Source organism: Carassius carassius, chromosome 11 (assembly GCF_963082965.1).
Source record: "Carassius carassius chromosome 11, fCarCar2.1, whole genome shotgun sequence".
Taxonomy (NCBI): domain Eukaryota; kingdom Metazoa; phylum Chordata; class Actinopteri; order Cypriniformes; family Cyprinidae; genus Carassius; species Carassius carassius.
Window position 1 is genome coordinate 7,750,876 of NC_081765.1, and position 20,575 is coordinate 7,771,450.

At 41.6% G+C, this 20,575-nt stretch overlaps 1 protein-coding gene across 3 annotated transcripts in view; it reads right to left on the minus strand.

Moving 5' to 3' along the window:
• LOC132152707 (von Willebrand factor A domain-containing protein 8) overlaps window positions 1-20,575 on the minus strand; it is an 80,714-nt gene that overhangs the window by 59,353 nt on the left and 786 nt on the right. For all 3 annotated transcript variants that reach the window (XM_059561531.1, XM_059561529.1, XM_059561530.1), the window contains exons 3-14: window positions 19,158-19,288; window positions 18,897-19,007; window positions 14,237-14,404; window positions 13,682-13,846; window positions 13,536-13,585; window positions 13,350-13,458; window positions 11,891-11,995; window positions 11,655-11,786; window positions 11,437-11,571; window positions 11,121-11,198; window positions 3,445-3,605; window positions 2,612-2,725 (exon numbers count right to left, since the gene is read on the minus strand). In XM_059561531.1, the coding sequence (XP_059417514.1) occupies window positions 2,612-2,725; window positions 3,445-3,605; window positions 11,121-11,198; window positions 11,437-11,571; window positions 11,655-11,786; window positions 11,891-11,995; window positions 13,350-13,458; window positions 13,536-13,585; window positions 13,682-13,846; window positions 14,237-14,404; window positions 18,897-19,007; window positions 19,158-19,288 (1,459 nt within the window). The remainder of the gene's footprint in view (window positions 1-2,611; window positions 2,726-3,444; window positions 3,606-11,120; window positions 11,199-11,436; window positions 11,572-11,654; window positions 11,787-11,890; window positions 11,996-13,349; window positions 13,459-13,535; window positions 13,586-13,681; window positions 13,847-14,236; window positions 14,405-18,896; window positions 19,008-19,157; window positions 19,289-20,575) is intronic.

The following is a 20,575-nucleotide window of genomic DNA, read 5'->3' on the forward strand; positions in this document are numbered from 1 at the left end:
TGAAATGCATAGATACACCCACTGACACCGAGAGAGCGATCGAGATTCTTCATTATCACACCATCTAGTCGCCGGGCGTCTGGACTGTGATGCACCAAGTTTGCATACAGTATGTGCAACTGTAACTGAGATTTCAAGGATTTCGGTTAGCTGTGATGTAATATTGTAATACAGTAATATTGTGAATTATTATTACAATTTAAAATAACTATTTTTGGTAACACTTTATTTCGATAGTCCACTTTAGACATTTTACAAACAGCAAGTAATTTTCCAATTACATGTCAACTAGCAGTTAGTAGAGTATTAGTAGACTGTCTGCTTGATATCTTCTAACACTTTCTTAGTCAACTTATACTAACCCTAAACCTACCCTAAAAGTCTACTCTGAGAGTTAGTAGATATGTAGTTGCAAATGAATGAGAATTAGTTGATATGTAGTTGACGTGTAGTTACAAGGTTACTCATAGTTAGCAGAATGTCTAAAGTGGACTATCAAAAATAAAGTGTAACCCTATTTTCTATTTTAATACAGACTAGAAAGCAACTTATTCCTGTGATGCAAAGCTGAATTTCCAGCATCATTTCTCCAGTCTTCGGTATCACATGATCCTTCAGAAATCATTGTGATTTGCTGCTCAAGAAACATTTCTTAATATTATCAACGTTTAAAACAGTGGAAACCCTGATCAGTTTTTATAATCTTTATAATCATAGTTTATAAAGCATGTGATATGGACTGCCTGTGAAAAAGCTTTTACACTGACTGTGTAATTGTAGGACATGATGAAAAGTTGTTTGCTGATCCCTGCGGACGGCCAACAGACAATAAGACACACTGATTGTTGAACTCCTTCTCATGGTGTTTCATACACGTATGATTTTCTTTCTCCTGTGGACCACTAAAGAAGAAAAGCAAGTCACTCTTTTCAGCGATTGCAATGCATGGAGACTGAGGCTATAGAGTTTCAAAAGGAATGCAATGGCACCATAAATGTCTCATAAAAGGTTTAGGATTCATGTGCTAAATGGAATGTCTTCCCAACATAATATAGATGAACTTGAATGAACTTCTCGGTACAAATTAGTGAAGATGCGTTTCTTCTTTGGTATGGCACAGAAGAAAGTAATGGTATGAGGCGAGTAAATGATGAGAGGATGTAAATTTCGGAATCCACCATCATGGATTTCATTTTGTTTTGAAATGTGAAGAAGTAATAATAATAACCTGATCTGAAAAAAGCACAAGAGTGCTAAAAATACTGAACACTATAAAGAAATTCAGCAGTCATACTCAGTTATTATATTATAAAAAAAACTTTAAAAACTCTCCATAAAAAAGAAATCAAGATGATGCACCACAGCAACAGTATGCTGTGGCATAAAAGGTCTCAACCACTTTTAAATTACACATCTGAAGGCAAGTAGAGACAGACCGAAATAAACGGAGAGTGTCATGGAGTTAACTTACAAAACCTATAAAATCAGCCCTCGGATTAAATTGAGCTGGACCGTCGGGTGGGCAGTTTCCTGTTACTGCGGTCTGTAGATGAAAGCAGCTATTGTCATGGGATGAAATGCATCTCATCGTAACTCAGAGTTTCTCACAGACACGGACGCTCGGTCTAGACTCGCTGTCACAAGGTTAGTTGTCCAGAGGCAGAGTCTCTCTATAGTTCGAGTTAATTAATCAACACGTCCTTTAAGTGTCTTTGTTCATCAGATGCTTGAGAGCTGGCAGAACATTCACTATTCTTTCGGCATTCTGGACTGCGGCCTCTTTAGGTCAAATGAGACGGAGAACCGCACGTGACAAATGGACTTATTGAGTGATCTGAAAGCACATAATGTCACCTTTATAGACCGGTTTTACTAAAGGTTTGCTTATATGAAAACTTGAGAGTACATTAAAATAAATGCCCAACATGATCTACAGTGAGCCGCTGTCCAAATGAGGAGCTCAAAAGCTGTGTGACGCCGTTGGGTAGGCTTCTTTATCTTTTATTTGTTTGTAAGAAGAAAATGAGAAAAAAAAACACGAGAAACACGGAGGAGCAATAGCATCTCCCTTAATGTATTTATGCATATAATTTGAGTGACTTTATCCCTTTAATAAAGTCAACTGAGATACACTGGATATGCCATAATCATCTGACTGCTGAGAGATAGTTCATAAAAAAAGGAGGGCTGCTATGAATGTGCTGAATTCTCACATCTCCCCCACGAACACATGCAGGTGTCGATTAGTGTGAGATTACCATCCCGTGCTGTGATCGTGGCACACTGCTGAGTCACAGCAACAGTTAACACTTTGCATCTGCTGCTGGAACTGGGACCCATGGATGGATGGATGGATGGAAGGAGCTCTCATGAGGAGTGACGGGTGCTGGCTGGGTTTCTTAAGATGCTAAGCAGAACACTGGTCTCATATAAGTACTTAATATTTCTATGGCACGCTTCCCAAAAGAATTACCTCAGTCGGACATAAAAAGATTTATAAATCAACGAGTTCCTCAAGCCATTATGTGCTTATCCAACTTAAAGGTTTTTTCGGCTAGCTCTCAATTGTTGAGGTGAGCAGAATTATGTGATTGTCTGATGAAAATATTACCGGTCTTGTAGCTCCTGGTCAGTGAGCTTTAGTTCGTCTTTTAGAGTCTGGTAACGGTCCCATCTCAGTAGTCGAGTCCCGTCATACAGAGACAGCTCTCGGTCATGCAGCAACCTGAGACAGTGGACAGGCCAGATTAACCTCCAAACAGATGACCAGCAATCTGCTCCAAAGTCAAAAACTCAAGCACAGAAACAGCAGTGCTGCGGTTTTCACACCAAGAGTGTGTTCTCAATATAAAATGCATATCTGTTAACAAATTCATGAAGAGAGGTACATAAAACACAACATTTTAACCAATGTATTTGATGCAACAAGTTTCCAGTATCAACTAATTTGTTCACCTACTATTGCTATTTATTTACTGTCATTATTATTAGTTGCAGTAATTTACATGATGAACATTTTAATTACTACTAAATTACTATTAATACTACTAGTACTAAAATCTCAAACGCTCATAATATTAATAAATTATTATTATTTTACTTCTAATAATAATTTATTGATGTAATGAACTTAAGCTTACTACTACTACTATTAATAAAAAAAGAAATACTTTTACATAATTAAAAATATATAATGTATTATGAAAATTTGATTTATTATGAATTATAATTATTTTTTGTTTCATTTATATTATTAGTAGTAGTAGTCATTATTTATACAATGAATATTTGAATTATTATAACTAATTATTACTAGAATAGGAATTATTAGCACTGCTACTAATACAGATATGTGAACTGGGAGCATTATGGCTGATAAAAATGAGTTCACATCGTGTTGTAGTGTAAGCCTCTAGATTGAGTGTAGTATGGATTGAGGCTGACCTGGAGAGCACAGCCAGTGTGCCCAGGTTGACGCGGTGGATGCCGTCCAGCAGCACCAGCTTGCCCTCCTGAGCAGCAGTGACCAGCGGGGAGGCCCTCCAGGCCGTGTCTCCATTAGGCAGGGTGTACCTCTGCTGGAGGAGGTCCCGCGCAGTCATGTCCTACACACACAGAACCAATGCCTGTCATTTAGTGTATCCTGTAGTATGCTGACAAAGAGGGCAGAGGTATGTATGGACAGGTCAGTCGTTCACACTGTATGAACACTCAAGGGCTTTGAATTGATTTGGAAATGTATGTGCAGTGACTGTTGTTGTATGATAATACAATACATCCACAACTTTTTAATAAACACGGTGTGAAATGAAAAGTTCTCTTACGAAAGTTCTCTCGTACTGCGTCTTAGCTAAGACGCTACGGGAAAAGTCTCTTTTCACGAAATACTGAAGCAAAAAATTATCCTTAATTTTGAATTGTTGTAAAGCGCATTTGCAGCAGCACGCAGCCATAGGCGAGACGGCTCGCTCGCTCATTGGCTGCTCTGCGGCAACTGCACAAGCCTATCGAGCGCAGGCTGATGCAACATCAGACCAATGAGGGTGCTTCGCGCCCTCCATGCCAGTTCCTGCCGAAACGGGTGTGGCCTAGCCCTATAAAGGGAGCTCGAAAAGGCTGACTCACCTGATTTTTCATCTCTTCAGCGAAGCTCACGCATCGCTGGATCACGAGAGGAAGCAAGCGCCGACTGATAAGCATCTCAGCGGGACGAACCATTTCTGAAGCCGCTGGCCTACGCCGCCTTCCACTGCCGTTCCTGCTGCGCGTTGCGGCGCCTATATCCTGTTCTGTATCCTCGTGTGTGTTCGCCTTGCGACACACACTCATAAAAGAGCTGCGTCTTTTTAAAGATGTCCTCGTGCGGCTCGTGCAGAGCCCCGCTCAGCGAAGGAGACCATCACGTCATCTGCGTCTCCTGCCTGGGTGAGGATCATGCAGCGCTCGCTGACCTGAAGCTATCCGTCTCGCGGATCTGAGGAGCGCTTCGGATCTCTCCCTCCGCGCTACTAAGTCCGCTGCACAGGCCATGGGACCGGTTATGGCTTCCGCTACTGTGGCTGAGAGACATTTATGGCTAACGCTTTCAGACATGGCAGAGTCTGAGCGCGCTGCGTTCCTCGACACACCGCTGACTCCTGCTGGCCTATTCGGATCGTCTGTCAACGAGTTCGTTGAAAGATTCGTTGAGGACCAGAAAGTGTCGCAAGCTTTTAAGCACTTCTTGCCGAAGCGCTCCGGTTCTGCAGCGAGTCGCGCTAGACCGGCCCCGCAAAGCTCTCAGTCACGCCCCCCGCCTCCAGCTGCTTCATCGCGACAGCGCCAGCAATGCAGCTCGGGACCCCGTTCTCGCTCTACCAGCCGTCGCCCCTCGCCGCGGGAGACGCGGCAGAGGATTACGGTGAAGCTGGAAGCCCCGAAGTCATCATAGAACTCCTAGGAAAGCGCCGGTGTACAAGTTCCGCTGTGGCCGAGCTCCCACCCAAGCGCGCCGCTGTTTCAGTTCCAGGAATTGTGACTGTCTCAGCGTTTTCTGCAACGCGCAAGCCTACACAGTTGCCCGCTTGCCTGCACATAAAAGCCGTTATCACGGCTACCCAGATATTTCCCGAAAAGAGTGTAATTTCTGGTGTCCCGGCCATGGCCGATGGTGCTATAAATGTAGTGACGATGCCAACTCCTCAGTGCCCATCTCCACATATAAGCACAGCCCTGCACACAGGGCTCGCGTCCATAAGATCGACTCAGATCGATCGCGCGCACTACATAGTAAACGTGCCCACTCCTCAGTGCCCACAAACACTATGTCACACACGGCGCGTGGTTTCTGTAAAAACGAAACCCGTGCACGTACGCTCTGCCCAGGCAGATAGCGAGTCGAAAGCAGTAAATGTGCACGCTTACAGCCCACAGTTACTCGCAGACATCACGAGTCCTACGGGACCCACTCAGCCCTCCCTCACTCGGTTAAGCACCGTGGCGGGGTCGAGGAAGAGCGATCTGCCCGCTGTGATCAGCGCGCTCCCCGCCTCAAACGCCACAGGCATAACGCCCATGTGGCAGCACATCGAAGCGCCGCCGTTGCCCAGTCAACAGAGCGCGCTTCGCATCCAACCCTTAGCCATTCATGCAGATGCATGGTCAGCGCTTCCAGGGGTTTCGGATTGGGTGCTAGACATTATAAAGAGAGGCTACTCGCTACAGTTTTTTCGACACCCTCCGCGCTTTTTAGCGTGCGTCGAAACTACGGTCAAAACAGAAGTAGCACACCTACTTCGGGCCGAAATATCAAAACTGTTGAGCAAAGGGGCTGTGGAGCCTGTATCTCAAGCTCAAAGCAAAGGGGGGCTGTACAGCAGATACTTTCTAGTGCCCAAGAAAGATGGGGGTCTCAGGCCCATACTGGATCCAAGACAGCTGAACAAGGCATTGGTGAAACACAGTTTCAGAATGCTTACAACCAGGAAACTCCTCGCGCATATTCGCAGAGGGGACTGGTTCATGTCGATGGATCTGAAGGACGCGTATTTTCAAATACAGATAGCGTCACGTCACAGGCGATACTTGAGATTCGCCTTCGAGGGCCAGACATACCAGTATACAGTCCTGCCGTTCGGCTTGTCCACGGCTCCTCGTACGTTTACGAGGTGCATGGACGCAGCACTCGCTCCTCTCAGACTCAGAGGCATGCGAGTGCTAAACTATTTGGACGACTGGCTGATTCTTGCTCAATCACGATCAGAGCTCGTGGAACACGGGGCCATTTTACTCGATCACCTCGAGAAACTCGGTCTCAGTGTCAACTGGACGAAGAGTTCGCTGAACCCCAGTCAGACGATACTGTTTTTGGGTATAGTTCTGGACTCACGTTCCATGACGGCGCGGCTGTCGCCACAGCGCGCGTTGGGCATTCAGCGCGCAGCGAGCTCTCTTTTCTCATTTCAGAAGATGCTAGGTCTCATGGCCTCAGCATCTCCAGTTCTTCAGTTGGGCCTGCTCTACATGCACCCCCTGCAGTTCTGGCTGAAAGCGCGAGTACCGCGCGGAGCGTGGATATCCGGTCGGTTGCGTCTCAGGGTCAATCAGAGCTGTGTTACAGCCCTGAAACCCTGGACAGCGAAGGACTGGTACCAATCAGGTGTAAGCCTGGGGACTTCCTCGAGAGTGAAGATGGTGTCGACAGACGCCTCCACTTCGGGATGGGGAGCGCTGCTTGAGGGCAGACCGTCCTTTGGCCTGTGGTCAGAACGGGAAAAGCTCCAACATATCAACTGTCTGGAAATGCTGGCAGTGGAGAATGCGCTGACGTGCTTTTGTCCCCGAATCAAAGGCCACCACGTCTTAGTCCGTTTGGACAACATGTCTGTGGTGTCCTACATAAATCGCCAGGGCGAAAAACGAAACGAAAAAAAAACAGAACGAAAGCGCGCTGTCACGGTGGTGGCCGTGCTGCCCGCTCTATGCTTTCCCCCCCGTCTCCCTACTTCCGCAGGTGGTAGAACGGGTGAGGGAAACGAGATGCTCAGTACTGCTTGTAGCACCACTTTGGAAGGACCAACCATGGTTTCCAGATTTGATGCAGCTAGCAGACACTGCCCCGTGGCCAGTGCCGCTGAGGAGGGATCTCCTCTCGCAGGCCAGGGGCTCAATTTGGCACCCTCAACCGGAGTTGTGGTCTCTCCATGTGTGGGCGCTCAACGGTTACCCGATGATCTCTCAGTGGGAGTGCTAAATACCATCACTCAGGCTAGAGCTCCGTCGACACGACGGCTGTATGCCTCGAAGTGGTCGGTGTTCTCCAGCTGGTGCACAGCTCGGGGATGTTGACCCCTTAGTTGTGAGGTGACGGAGGTTCTCTCCTTCCTACAGGAGCTGTTGGATAAGGGCAGAGCCCCCTCCATGCTCAAAGTTTACGTGCCGGCTATCGCAGCGTTTTCGGAGACAACGCTCGGTCAGTCCATAGGAAGGAACGATTTGGTCATCCGCTTCCTTAGAGGAGCTAGGAGGCTGAATCCTCCCAGACCTCCGTCAGTCCCTGTATGGGACCTCTCGACTGTTTTGGAGGCCATGAAAGGTTCCCCTTTCGAGCCTATCGGAACCATTAGCCTCAAGCATCTGTCGTTCAAGACAGTGTTCTTGTTGGCTCTCGCTTCAGTGAAGCATGTGGGTGACTTGCACGCGCTCTCGGTGAGCCCGACGTGCTTGGAGTTTGGGCCTAATGACTCAAGGGTCATACTCAAACCTAGGCACGGTTATGTGCCAAAATCCCTCAACACGCCGTTTCGGGCTCAGGTAATTTCCCTGTCTGCCCTTTGGGTGTCAGGAGAGGATGGAGACTCAAGTCTTCTTTGCCCCGTTAGGGCTTTAAGAGCTTATGTGTCTCGCTCCGCTGTCTTTAGACAGACTGAGCAGCTGTATATATGGGCAGTATTGCGTAAGACCCGCGTTACCACATGGGTCAGGCCTTGCCTTGACTGTGTGATGTCATATTGCCGCGCCTACGGATGCTGCTAGATATGGGACGGAGTGTCCCCCCCCCCCTGTTCTGGACTCTCTGTGAGTCCCTCAGGTGACTGTGCACTGTAAATCCTGGGCGTTGCTTCCAGGTTTATTGGTGTGTGATCCCTGCGCGCACAGCGTTTTACATGGGGTTCCCGTAGCGTCTTAGCTAAGACGCAGTACGAGAGAACTCTCGTAAGAGAACGTACTCGGTTACTGACGTAACCTCGGTTCTCTCTAGAAGAGGGAACGAGTACTGCGTTCTCTGCCGTGCGCACGATTCACTCTGGTTCGCTTCGGTGATGAAATAAATCAGGTGAGTCAGCCTTTTCGAGCTCCCTTTATAGGGCCAGGCCACACCTGTTTCGGTGGGAAGTGGCATGGAGGGCGCGAAGCGGTCTGATTGGTCTGATGTTGCATCAGCCTGCGCTCGATAGGCTTGTGCAGTTGCCGCAGAGCAGCCAATGAGCGAGCGAGCCGTCTCGCCTATGGCTGCGTGCTGCTGCAAATGCGCTTTACAACAATTCAAAATTAAGGATAATTTTTTGCTTCAATATTTCGTGAAAAGAGACTTTTCCCGTAGCATCTTAGCTAAGACGCAGTACTCGTTCCCTCTTCTAGAGAGAACCGAGGTTACGTTAGTAACAGAGTACGGTTTCATTCATAAAATTTTTGTAAATAGTATTTTCTGCTTTGTTCCAGTTTTTTTCTGGTTTTTGATTGTTGGAACGCAAACTTCAGCATTCTATACATAATAGAAGAAAATACCATTTATATATTTGCATTCAGCAAGGATGCATTACAATGATCAAAAGTTAAAAGTAAAGACATTTATAATGTTGCAAAAGATTTCTATTTCAAATATTCAAATATGCGGGTCATTCTATTCAGCAAAGAATCCTTAAGAAAAAAAAAGTATCATGTTTTCCTGAAGAATCTTAAGCAGCACAACCGTTTTCAACATTGATGATAACAATTTGATTTCTGAAGGATCATGTGACACTGAAGACTGGAGTAATGATGCTGAAAATACAGCTTTGCATCACAGGAATAAATGGAGTTTTAAAATATATTCAAATAGAAAACATTTATTTTTAATATGCAAATATATTACTGATTTACTGTATTTTTGATCAAATAAATGCAGCCTTGGTGAGAAGTCAGAAAATTCAAAAACATTAAAAACGTCTTTCAGTAGCTTCAAGCATGCTCAAATATTACACAATTTGTCAATGGCAATTTCACACAGATACAGCACCACGTGTCAAAGTTGATGTTTTATTCTTGTTATTATACACTTAACTCAATTTAAAGCATTAAAATATGAAAATATGATCAGTGGAAATTTTCCACGGTTTGCCAAACTGTTTGAGGGAAATTCACATTAACTTTTAAGACAAGAAAAACACTGAAAGGTTATCTAAAGGTGAATCTACACGGAGAACAGAATTATCATAAGTGGAAACACAAGACACAAAACATTATTGCTTGTCAAAGAGAGTGCCAAGACTCTTTTTCTAGTTTGTGACGCAGCAGTTGACTTTATGAGGCCCATACGAGTTCATAAAAGGTCTTCAGAGGACTAAACAAGATGAAGTGAGCCTCTTGTCCCCATACACTACAAACTCTTGCTCTCACCGGGCAAAAATAACTTAAGCATGATGCACAGACAGCTTCCTTTTCCTGCTCTATTCTCACTGAGCCAAAGGAATTCCCGACATTAAAGTACAAACCCACAGTGTTTCACTACCTGCGGCGCTCATGTTTACACTCTGCTCCGAGCGGCTCTTCACAGTCTGTATGAGGTGCATCTAAACACCAGCATGCTGCGATCAGACCCTGATGCACCCAGCAAGAGCTCTTCACATCAGCTCCTCACCACATTTCATCTGAAGTCTCAGTCAACGTTTTGGTTGCAGTTTTACATGCAAGCAAGTGACTCAATGCCAAATTTCACCAAATTTGTTCTGATGAAGAAAAACTCATCTACATCTTGAATGACCTGAGGGCGAGTACATTTTCAGCAAATGCAATTTTTTGGGGTGAACTATTCCTTTAACGGAGGAAAAAAGAAATAGTACAAGGACATTTACAGAAGTCCTTTTGTGATGCATAACATTTGATTATTTAAATAATTTTGGATATAATGTAGATTTGGGGTGTCTTACATTTGATATTATTTAGGTTAGTGTGAATGATCCTAAGATGAACTCTGATTAAACATGTGGCTTTCTTCTCTACCCACTGTATTATCAATGTGGTTATTTAGGTAAGCTAAGCTGATTTGGTAGTTTATTCTTCTTTTTACTGTACATTTACCAGGATACTTTTTACAGTGGATGCATTGCTTTCTCTGTGAAGGACATATGTGATGCCAAAACACTTGCATTTGTCTTTTTGAACTGCATTTACATTGGGAGCACAACTATGATGCCTTAAAAGGCTGCCTACGTAGTCAGCTGACAAGATTTTGTGTTCTGAAAGCAGAATAGGGCCAATGCTGTTCATGATAACTGGGGGAGATCAAGGACAGGGCATGACTCTGATCCCAGAATAGAAACGGCTCAAGAACACATGGCTATTTAAGGACTCCAGCTCAAAAATATGTTGTGTGGTCTTACAAGAATCACAAATCTTGAAAACACTAATGATTGCTGAAGGGAAACCAGTGAGATCTGTGACCCCTGTGGTGCGCTGATGCCCAGGACAACTTTAAGCTTTCCATCTTGATGACGTCATATGAATTTGGATAACTGGAGACATATGAAAAAATCTGAAAACATCTTGGCGAAACTGTATAAATGTATATAATTTGTTTCGTATGAAAATGTAAAATTTTCAGATAAAACTAGAATAAAAAGTTACATTTTAGAAGGAAACATTATTTTACATTTTGGTGGCGAGTTTGTTCCAATTTGAACGATTTTGAGTTGCACGTCGACTACTGTAGAATAAACTAAACTAGACTTTTGCCAACTGCTTCGGCACAACCATTTTCTATTGAAATCGAAAACATCTGCGGCATACAGCTTAACCTGTACTGATCCTTCCTTTAAAAATTTTACCATTTTGTCTTCTTGGGATTGATTCGTTTTCATTATTTTCTCACGTTTTGACATTACCTGATAAAGCATAATTGGTTCAATGCTGTAGCCCAGCATTTCAGCAAACTCTCTCGCAATCACAGACTTGCCACAGCCCTGGAAAAACAAATAGGAAAGGCATTAACCAAACCACTAAACAAGCATATGATGTACATTGTTCATCTGATCTAATCTTAGTCAATTAAGAACACAAGCCATGACGCACACGCAGAAGATCTTCCTGCATTACCTTAACAGGCAGTATGACAAGTGTGCTATTGTTCGAAACACATCAACTTTCTAGTTCAAAGTGCTTTTTGTCACTGAGGGTGGCCACAGGAAGTTGCCTGTGTACCTTGGCTCCGATCAGACAGATGTCTTTGACGAGGTGGGACTGCATCATCTCGGCCAGCAGGCGGTCGTGTGTGGGGGTGCCGATGAACGCGGGACTGCTGTTGGGTGGGCGACTCGGCCGCGTCCCTGACGTAACCTTTAGAGGGAAGAAACGGTTCATCTAATCCACATTTCCAAATAAAACACAAAGCAGATTTCCCCGCATGGCCGCGTCCTGACCTGAAAGGTGATGTTCTGGTTGGTCATGTTGAGGGTGACAGCTGCCTGACCTGCTGGATCTCCATTCACAGGCTCAACGCTCACCACTGCAGTCGCAGAAGGTTTCGTGCTCCCATCAGTCAACTCAAACCTCTGAGAAGACAGTCTCTATTAGTGGAAATTATACGAAATCACCCTCCTTTAAAATAGTCACATTGTGAAGACAGACACAGCTTATAGAGTATTTAGAGACTTACACGGAGCAGGCCCTCAACTGCAGTACGGCCTTCCTTTCCCAGCATGACCTGGTACGGGTAGAGCCTCTGCACCAGCTGCTGCGCTGACAGCATCGGGAACAGGTTCTGCAACAGAGACAAATGCTCTCGCAGCAAGATCTAACAATCAATGTAAATCAGCTTTCAGCACAATCACATTTATGATATCTCTTCATGCTAAAAGGGGAGGTAGATCAGCTATTTCCAGAGGATTGGCTGTGTTTATGGGGTGCCCTGTAGCTCTATGAACGGTTTCATCTTGTCAAGGAGTTACTCAACCTCGAGCCAATAGCCTTCATGTAAGACATGTGACGGAGCATGTGATTCGTTGTATGTAGTGAACGAATATGCCCTTCACTGAACGAGATCGAGAGATCTTATCGTTCGTTTACGAAATGACTGAACTGGTACCCATGAACGAGTTGAATGAATTGATACATCTCATTCGTGAATGAAATGAACTGGTACATACCTCGTTCATGAACGAAATAAATGAGAGTAAAACGGGTCAGTCGGCCATTTAAGATGTCAGTCTCGCAAAATGCAAAGCGCAGTTATAGGTACGGTGCACATACGCTTGTTTTCATATTTAGATACTTTAATTTGATTTATGAATGTGAATATATAATATATGAACTGTCTGACCAAACAATTTAAATGTTAATTATGCAAGAAAACCTTGTGCTTTGTTCATATGAACAACTTAATTAGACTTTATATATCGAATGCGGTTGTGCACACATTTTAATAAACCCAAATAATTTTTGGTAACGAGTGAATACGTTCGTTGACTTAAGACATAACACATAAGACACTATTTTTCGGCACCTGCTAGCGTATTTTGTGTAATGTGAAGAAATGGTCACGGAACGAATCAGTGAACGAATCATTTTGGTTAACGAACTGAAAATGAACGAATCTCTTGAAAGAATCAAAATGTCCACCACTAGTCTGTTCCTGGTTCTCTGAAGCCCCTCCCTCAGAAATACACAATCGGCTCAGATTGGTTAGCTGGCACAGTGTGTTGTGATTCGCTAAACGCCTAGTGGACGTTGTCCGGAAACGTCACGCCCCATTACCATTACGGGTAGCTGCATGTTCCCGAGGGCAGGGGTTATGTAAACATCGGGGTTAGTGATGTCACAAACCAAGGAAGAAGCTTGTTGTAGTCCCTACCTGCCTTTTTTGTAGTCTTTAAACACAGATTTCTTTAAAATAAAATATCTCCCTTTGTATTGAACTTAGCGCGTCGTAACTTTGCAGACGTTGTTTATGCTCTAAAAACTACATTACATTCTGACTAAAGTTAAAAAGGTGAATTCATAATCAACCACCCCCTTTAAACTCCATTTGTTGCTGCTAGTGAGATTACAGCAAACTGGAAGCAAAATGACACACAGTTAACCATTATGTAGGATACTTCACGCAGTCTGCTACTCACTAGAACTGCAAGGGCAGATGGAAGATTGTCCACGGGGAAATCAGGCAGACTTAAGCTGGCAGACTCTTGAGAACAAAGTGCAGTGGCGAAAGACAAGAGCTGGGACACCCTAAGATGGGAGAAAATCACTTCAGCGTTCAGTTTGCCACATGGCCAGTGAAAATCCATGTTTGGAAACGACTGTACCTTTCAGGAGACACATTTGGTCCAATTCTGTATAGATGCTCAAGCTGGTCCTTTTAAGAAACCGAAACCGTTAGAGGCCGGACACTAGTTATACTACACATGTATCAGTACATCTCATATTCATTATTCTCTGTGTCTGAGAGCACCTTGAAGGGAAGGTAGTAGATGTCTCTGGCCTGGAAGCGGGAGCGGAGAGGTGGATCCAGCGGGTTTCCTTTGTATCGGGGAACAGGGAGGCCGAGAGCAATGACTCGAAAATCCTCACTCACCCGAACAATCTTCCACGCATCCAGCTCGTCCTTACTGTGCTCCTATTAGATCAAAACCAAAATGGCAAACAGTACACACTGGTAAACAAATGTTAACAATTGAAAATATTATTAAGTTATTTTAAATAACATCTCTTTCGAAGGCCCTGTATTTCACCTTACAGCTGATATTAAGATGCATTTGTGTTGAGCCGATCACAAGTGTAGAACACACAGAGTTAGGTGTACAGTTTTGTGGCTATCAGAGAAGAAACGAAAGCTGCTGCTCTTCATATTGTTTTCTGTTGTCTCCTTTTGCATTCATAAACGGGAATGTGTCTCCCTCGTCTACTTGTGATGCGACTGGCCAAAATGCTTCTTAAAAGCATGAGTTAAAGGACAGATCTCTGAGTGGTCAGTCTGCATCTGTAGATACTGCACGGCTCTCCTCACCTCCAGGAGTTTGTCGTAGCGCTGTGCTGACATGAGAAAGCGTCCATCTTCCAGCTGCATCTCTCGATTCTCCAGCAGGTTATTGAGAACTGGCAACACGTTCCTCTCGGCCTTCTCCAGGCCCTCCAACACCAGAATCCGGCCCTCAGTCGCAGCTCGGACAGCACACTGAAGGAGACAGAAAGGACAGGAGAAGGTTGAGGCACCTTGCAGGAAGTGATCTAATTCTGACAATGATATTTGAGTTAGACGTTAATCCATAATTACCTTTCTTACCCCACTCTAACACTAAGATGCAGCCATGCACACGTGTACAAGAATCAAACGGCATTGACGTCAAAGCAAGGAAATTCTGGGCTACTCCGATGACCACAAAACAAATTGCTATATAATTAGGTTAACATGTAAATATGAGCCTGATTGTGTGGGAACAAGGACTATAAATATGTAGCCATATGGTCCAAATTTGGCTCAGGACCCATATCCAATCTGAATACCATAATCACATAATTACTAGAAATGCCTGTGACGCAGACTAGAGAGACTAATTAAAACCTCAGACCAAAGCGTTTGTTAATGACACACCAAATTGTAAATAGCTGAGCTGAATGCCTTCTGACCTACTTTACCCCAACAAGAGACATGAAGAAAAGCCAAACAGTAAAAGAGTTTTTTTTTGACCACAAGTAACTTTCTCTTGACTTCTTACGCAATGATGTGCTGGAATAACGAAGAGCAGAGCATATGATAATATCACGTACAATTATGTTATGAATAGCTCCATTTTAAAGCTGAGAGGTCAATATGGCATTCCAGCTGTGCTAAAATACATGATAAGATAACAGCTATATATGGCAGGGACCGGCAGAATGATTGTGCTTTAAATATTCCAGTAAATCAAAGCCGTTCCAGCATTGTTATTGCTAACTAAAACTACTGAAAATCATTTTGCTATTTGGAATATAGCTGAAATATATGTGTGTGTGTGTGTGTGTGTGTGTGTGTGTGTGTTTGTTTGTGTAAAAATATAAATATTTAAAAACTTAAAAAAAAAAAAAAAATATTACTAAGTGAGGTAAAAATAAGTTTAAGTTGAAAATTAGTATCCAGAACTACTAAAACAAACCAACATTAAAAAAAACTTAAATGAAAATTATACTAAAAATATAAGCAATTCAAAATACTAATAAATACTACATTTGTATACAAATAATAGTAAAATAATACAATAAAAAAAAAATCATAAAATAGAGGAAATGAAAGCCTTACATTAAAATGTAAAAGGACATATTTAAAATAAATTAAATAAAATAGACCACTTTCCATGTCTAGCACTTGAAAAACATTTACATATTTACTCCTAAATTTACTCCATTAATATCTCTCCCCAACACCACCAGAAATTTATCGGTGATATCAAGCAGATTATGCGTGATGCAAACTTAAATGCAATCGGCAATTGTTTTTTTCTGTCTGATAATGCCTTTGATAATGTTTCAACAGGAAAATTGACAAAGCCATTCTAAAGTCTTTGAGGAATGAGTTTAATTTAATTTAAGAGTTTGTGCTTAATATTTTTATGAAGTAACCATTAATGCAATAATCCATTTGAGGTTGTGCTGTAATTTAAATGATGCGCAGATCGCGTTCTTCAGCCATACATCCTCAACACAGCATGGCCTCTAGTAGCGAACTTCTTAAATCAGACACTATCAGATCGACTTTTGAACAGAGAAAACCTTTATGAATAGTTGATCATTCACTCTAAAGCATTTCCCATTCACACATAAAGGCTGGTCAACTGGGAGTCGGTTGCCTGACACACAAAGCTTGTTATATAGGTCTGAAAATGAGCGCAGGGCCCAGGAGAGCCGTGAGCTGCTCTAGTTAACACCCAGCCCCCACAAACAGACCACCTTTAAACAAGACGTCCACGTCTGCTGCCTATCCATCACTCCACACAGCTGAAACAAGCACAAGTGATGGAATCTGATGCAACACTAGAAGCTTGGAGTGTGCATTTAATCCAAGCCAAAAGCTTTGTAATACACCATCTGCTTAAGGCACAATCAATCGATCAAAATGCTTTAGAATCAGGAGCGCTGGACCTAATGACTCGGATTGAAAACGTTATTAAATTTATGCATTTAGCAGACGCTTTTATCCAAAGCGACTTACAGTACATTCCGGCTATAATTTTTTTACCTAACATGTGCTCCCTGGGAATCGAATCAGAGGAGCTGTGGCTAATAATTGAATGCCTGGGAAGAGAAATCTGAATAAGTGGATATAATTGACCATCTGGACTTCAGATGAAAACAGAAGGATTTGGCAGATCCTACAAGACTGATTAAAGGATGGTCTCTTTGGAATGACACCTGATGGCTGAAGTAATATATATATATATATATATATATATATATATATATATATATATATATATATTAGAAGTGGGCATAGATACATTTTCAATCTAGATTAATCTCACTGTAATCTTAGAATTAATCTAGATTAAAATGGCTCATTTGATTTCCCGAAAACATTCAGAATATGTGTGCTACCCAAATAAAATAATGACTAAAAATAAGTCTTTTAGAACGGGTTTCTCATGCTAGGTGGTGCATTAGACCAGGGGTTCATCTCCTGTTTCCAAAATGCATCACAAAGTGCTTGAAAAAGCTGTAAACTAATTCCACATTGCACAAGGTGCACACAACCTTACGTCTGTTTCACACATAATCCGTGTGCAGTGCGTATGCATTTCGTATTTTTTTATGCACCCATGTTAACGGATTCCAGAGTTCACGCGGTTGCGGTCCGTCAGTGCGTTCCAGGTGATCGATCGGTTACGTACCGAGTAGCGGACTTCAAACGCGTCCTGTGTGAAAGCACAATGAGTATGAGTCCGTGCTGCTTCTGCACCCAGGGCCGTAGCTGGGGTCAGCGGGGACCCGGTGAAGGTTGCACCAGTGGGCCCTGTTTGAAATTGTTTAATTTGTATGTTCATTTATTTTTATTTATTTGTGCTATTTACACAATGTTTAAGTTTTTTTCAAGTTTGTAGGTGTCAAGGTACGGAAACTGAATAATTAAATGTAAAATAGCACTGGATAGTCTTCAGTGTAAAAATGAAATATACAATCAAACCTACATTTATTCAGACACCTTCAACATTTCTCACATTATTACAGTTTATTTGCTATCGTAAAAAAACAACAACACAAGCAATACATGGTGCTTTATAAAGTGCCGAATAATTTTTGATATACAATTTTTTTTTAACAATTTCACTAGTCGTTCACTGTATGAAGATTCTTTGGGTATAATATGTCACAGACTCACAGTTCACTTAATTTTGCTATACTCACTTACATAAATGTATTATAGTGTCCTGTACCTACTACTGTATTTTTCGGACTATAAGTCGCACCTGAGAATAAGTCGCATCAGTCCAAAAATACATCATGATGAGGAAAAAAACACATATAAGTCGCACTGGACTATAAGTCGCATTTATTTAGAACCAAGAACCAAGAGTTCACATTACCGTCTCCAGCCGCGAGAGGGCGCTCTACGTCTTCAGTGTAGACTACAGTAGCCCTCTCACGGCTGGAGACGGTAATGTTTTCTTTTGGTTCACTTCTCTCGGTTCATGTAAAATTAATTTTGATAAATAAGTCACACCTGACTATAAGTCGCAGGACCAGCCAAACTATGAAAAAAAGTGCGACTTATAGTCCGGAAAATACGGTAGTCAAACATATCAAAAATTATATCTGGTGTCTGAATAATTTTTGGTTTGACTGTGCATTAATTCTTGTTAAAACTACAAAGTAATTCAGTCAAGATCAGTAAGTGATTCTCATTTTCATTTTCTTGGATTAACATTACAGCAGTCAGTAGCTAAATTAGGCGCTGTCACTTTAAGAGACGATGAACGCATTCAATATAATACACATCCCATTTTTTTCCTCAACTGTTTACTTTCACTTAAGAAATAACTGACAGTTTTTTCGAGCATACTTTTTTAAGGTGGATATTTTGACATATTTTGTATGTATTTGTCGGCACAAGAGCAAAAAGAAGCAGATTCGATGTTCAAGTGTTTTGAGACGTCTTTCTCTGCGTGAGCCCTGAACACCAGAACACCGCGAGTACTGAATTGGGCTCTTTTTGTTTGCTAAAACTGCGATTTGTATTTGTTCGTTCAGGTGCAGGAGGGATTTGAGGAGAACTTCGCAGAAGAGAGCTCGGTTCAGTGTCGCTGTCCGTGATACGCGGCTCTCTCTCTGTGTGCGCACCGTGTTAGCGCGTCACGTTTGATGTGGTAATTTCACAGTAGGTTTAAAGACTCGTTCTCGCCCCCAACAGATTCGGTTAGGTATACATCCGCGCTAAAATATCAAGGTGAAAGTCATCATAGCTTGCTTAGCATAGACCCAGCTCCCAATCCAACTTTGAGAATAGATTAACGGCGATATTTTTTTTATCGCCCGATAAGAGTCTCATGTTAACGCAGCACGTTAACGCCGATAACGGCCCACCACTAATATATATATATATATATATATATATATATATATATATATATATATATACACACACACACATATATATTTTTTTTTTGTAAGGGAGTGAAAGGTGAAAGAGCTCTACTTGCCTGGTCTATGTAAAAGGCGGTTCCAGACCGTATCTCCCTGCGCTGTTTGAGATCAGTCTCAGTAGTATCTCTGGACAGGGCAACATACTCCACCTCTCGCTTTGTTAGTTCCTAGAAAACAAGAAAAAATTTGATAAAATAAGAGGCAAGACTATAAATATAAATGAAGACTAAAAATATAGATAGAGTTGTTGTGAAATTGTCAGAGTGTTGCACGTTTCAGAAACTGAGCCAGTATTGGGGGGGGGGGGTGGGTGTTACCAGGTACTGCATGGCAAGGGAGCGCCGCAGAGGACCAGGAGGACCAATGAGGAACACGTCCTGTCCGAGAAGATCCTTCTGCATTATCCAGCGCAGGTGCTGGGTGACCATTTGTGGCAAAGCCTCCGTCACTGTAGAAGATAAATATGTAGATAAACTATTAATAACAAAAAAAAATACATATACATACACACACATATATACATATATATATATATATATATAAATATATATATATACATATACAGTACAGACCAAAAGTTTGGAAACATTACTATTTTTAATGTTTTCGAAAGTTTCTTCTGCTCATCAAGCCTACATTTATTTGATAAAAAATACAGAAAAAAACAGTAATATTGTGAAATATTATTACAACTTAAAATAATAGTTTTCTATTTGAATATACTTAAAAAAAAATGTATTCCTGTGATGCAAAGCTGAATTTTCAGCATCATTCCTCCAGCCTTCAGTGTCACATGTAACATCCAGTCTATCACATGATCATTTAGAAATCATTATAATATTCTGATTTATTATGAGTGTTGAAACAGTTCTGCTGTCTAATATATTTGATGAATAAAAGGTTAAAAAGAACTGCATTTATTCAAAATAAAATAAAAAATCTAATAATATATATTCTAACAATATATTTTCTTTACTATCCCTTTTTATCAATTTAACACATCCTTGCTGAATAAAAGTATTGATTTTATTTAAAAAAAAAAAAAACAGACCCCAAATTACTGACCAGTAGTGTATATTGTTATTACAAAATATTTATATTTTAGAAAACATAGCTTCTTTTTTTTTTTTTTTACCTTTTATTCATCAAAGTATCCTAAAGAAGTATCACATGTTCTGAAAAAATATTAAGCAGCAGAACTGTTTCCAACTTTGATAATGAATCATCACATTAGAATGATTTCTAAAGGATCATGTGATAATGATCCTAAAAATTCAGCTTTGCATCACAGAAATAAATGATAATTTAAAGTATAATACATTTTTAAAAAATTATTTTAAATTGTAATAATATATCACAATATTACATTTTTTTCTGTATTTTTGATCAAATAAATGCAGGCTTGATGAGCAGAAGAAACTTCTTTCAAAAACATTAAAAATAGTAATGTTTCCAAACTTTTGGTCGGTACTGTACAGTACATATATATAAATATACACACATATACACATGGACATATAATTATTTTGTTTGATTATTTTGTTTAGCAAAAAAAACAACAACACATGAACAGTGTAGAGAGGATTTCAAAACAGAAGAATATCAATCAAAAGTGGCACGTGCATGAAATGAAGCTAAACAAAATCTCAGAACTAAAGTCACATTTATGAGCTGTTTCTGCAGTGATTTTTAAATCAGCCGGTGTCTTTTAATTGCTGGAGTTCACACAGGTGTC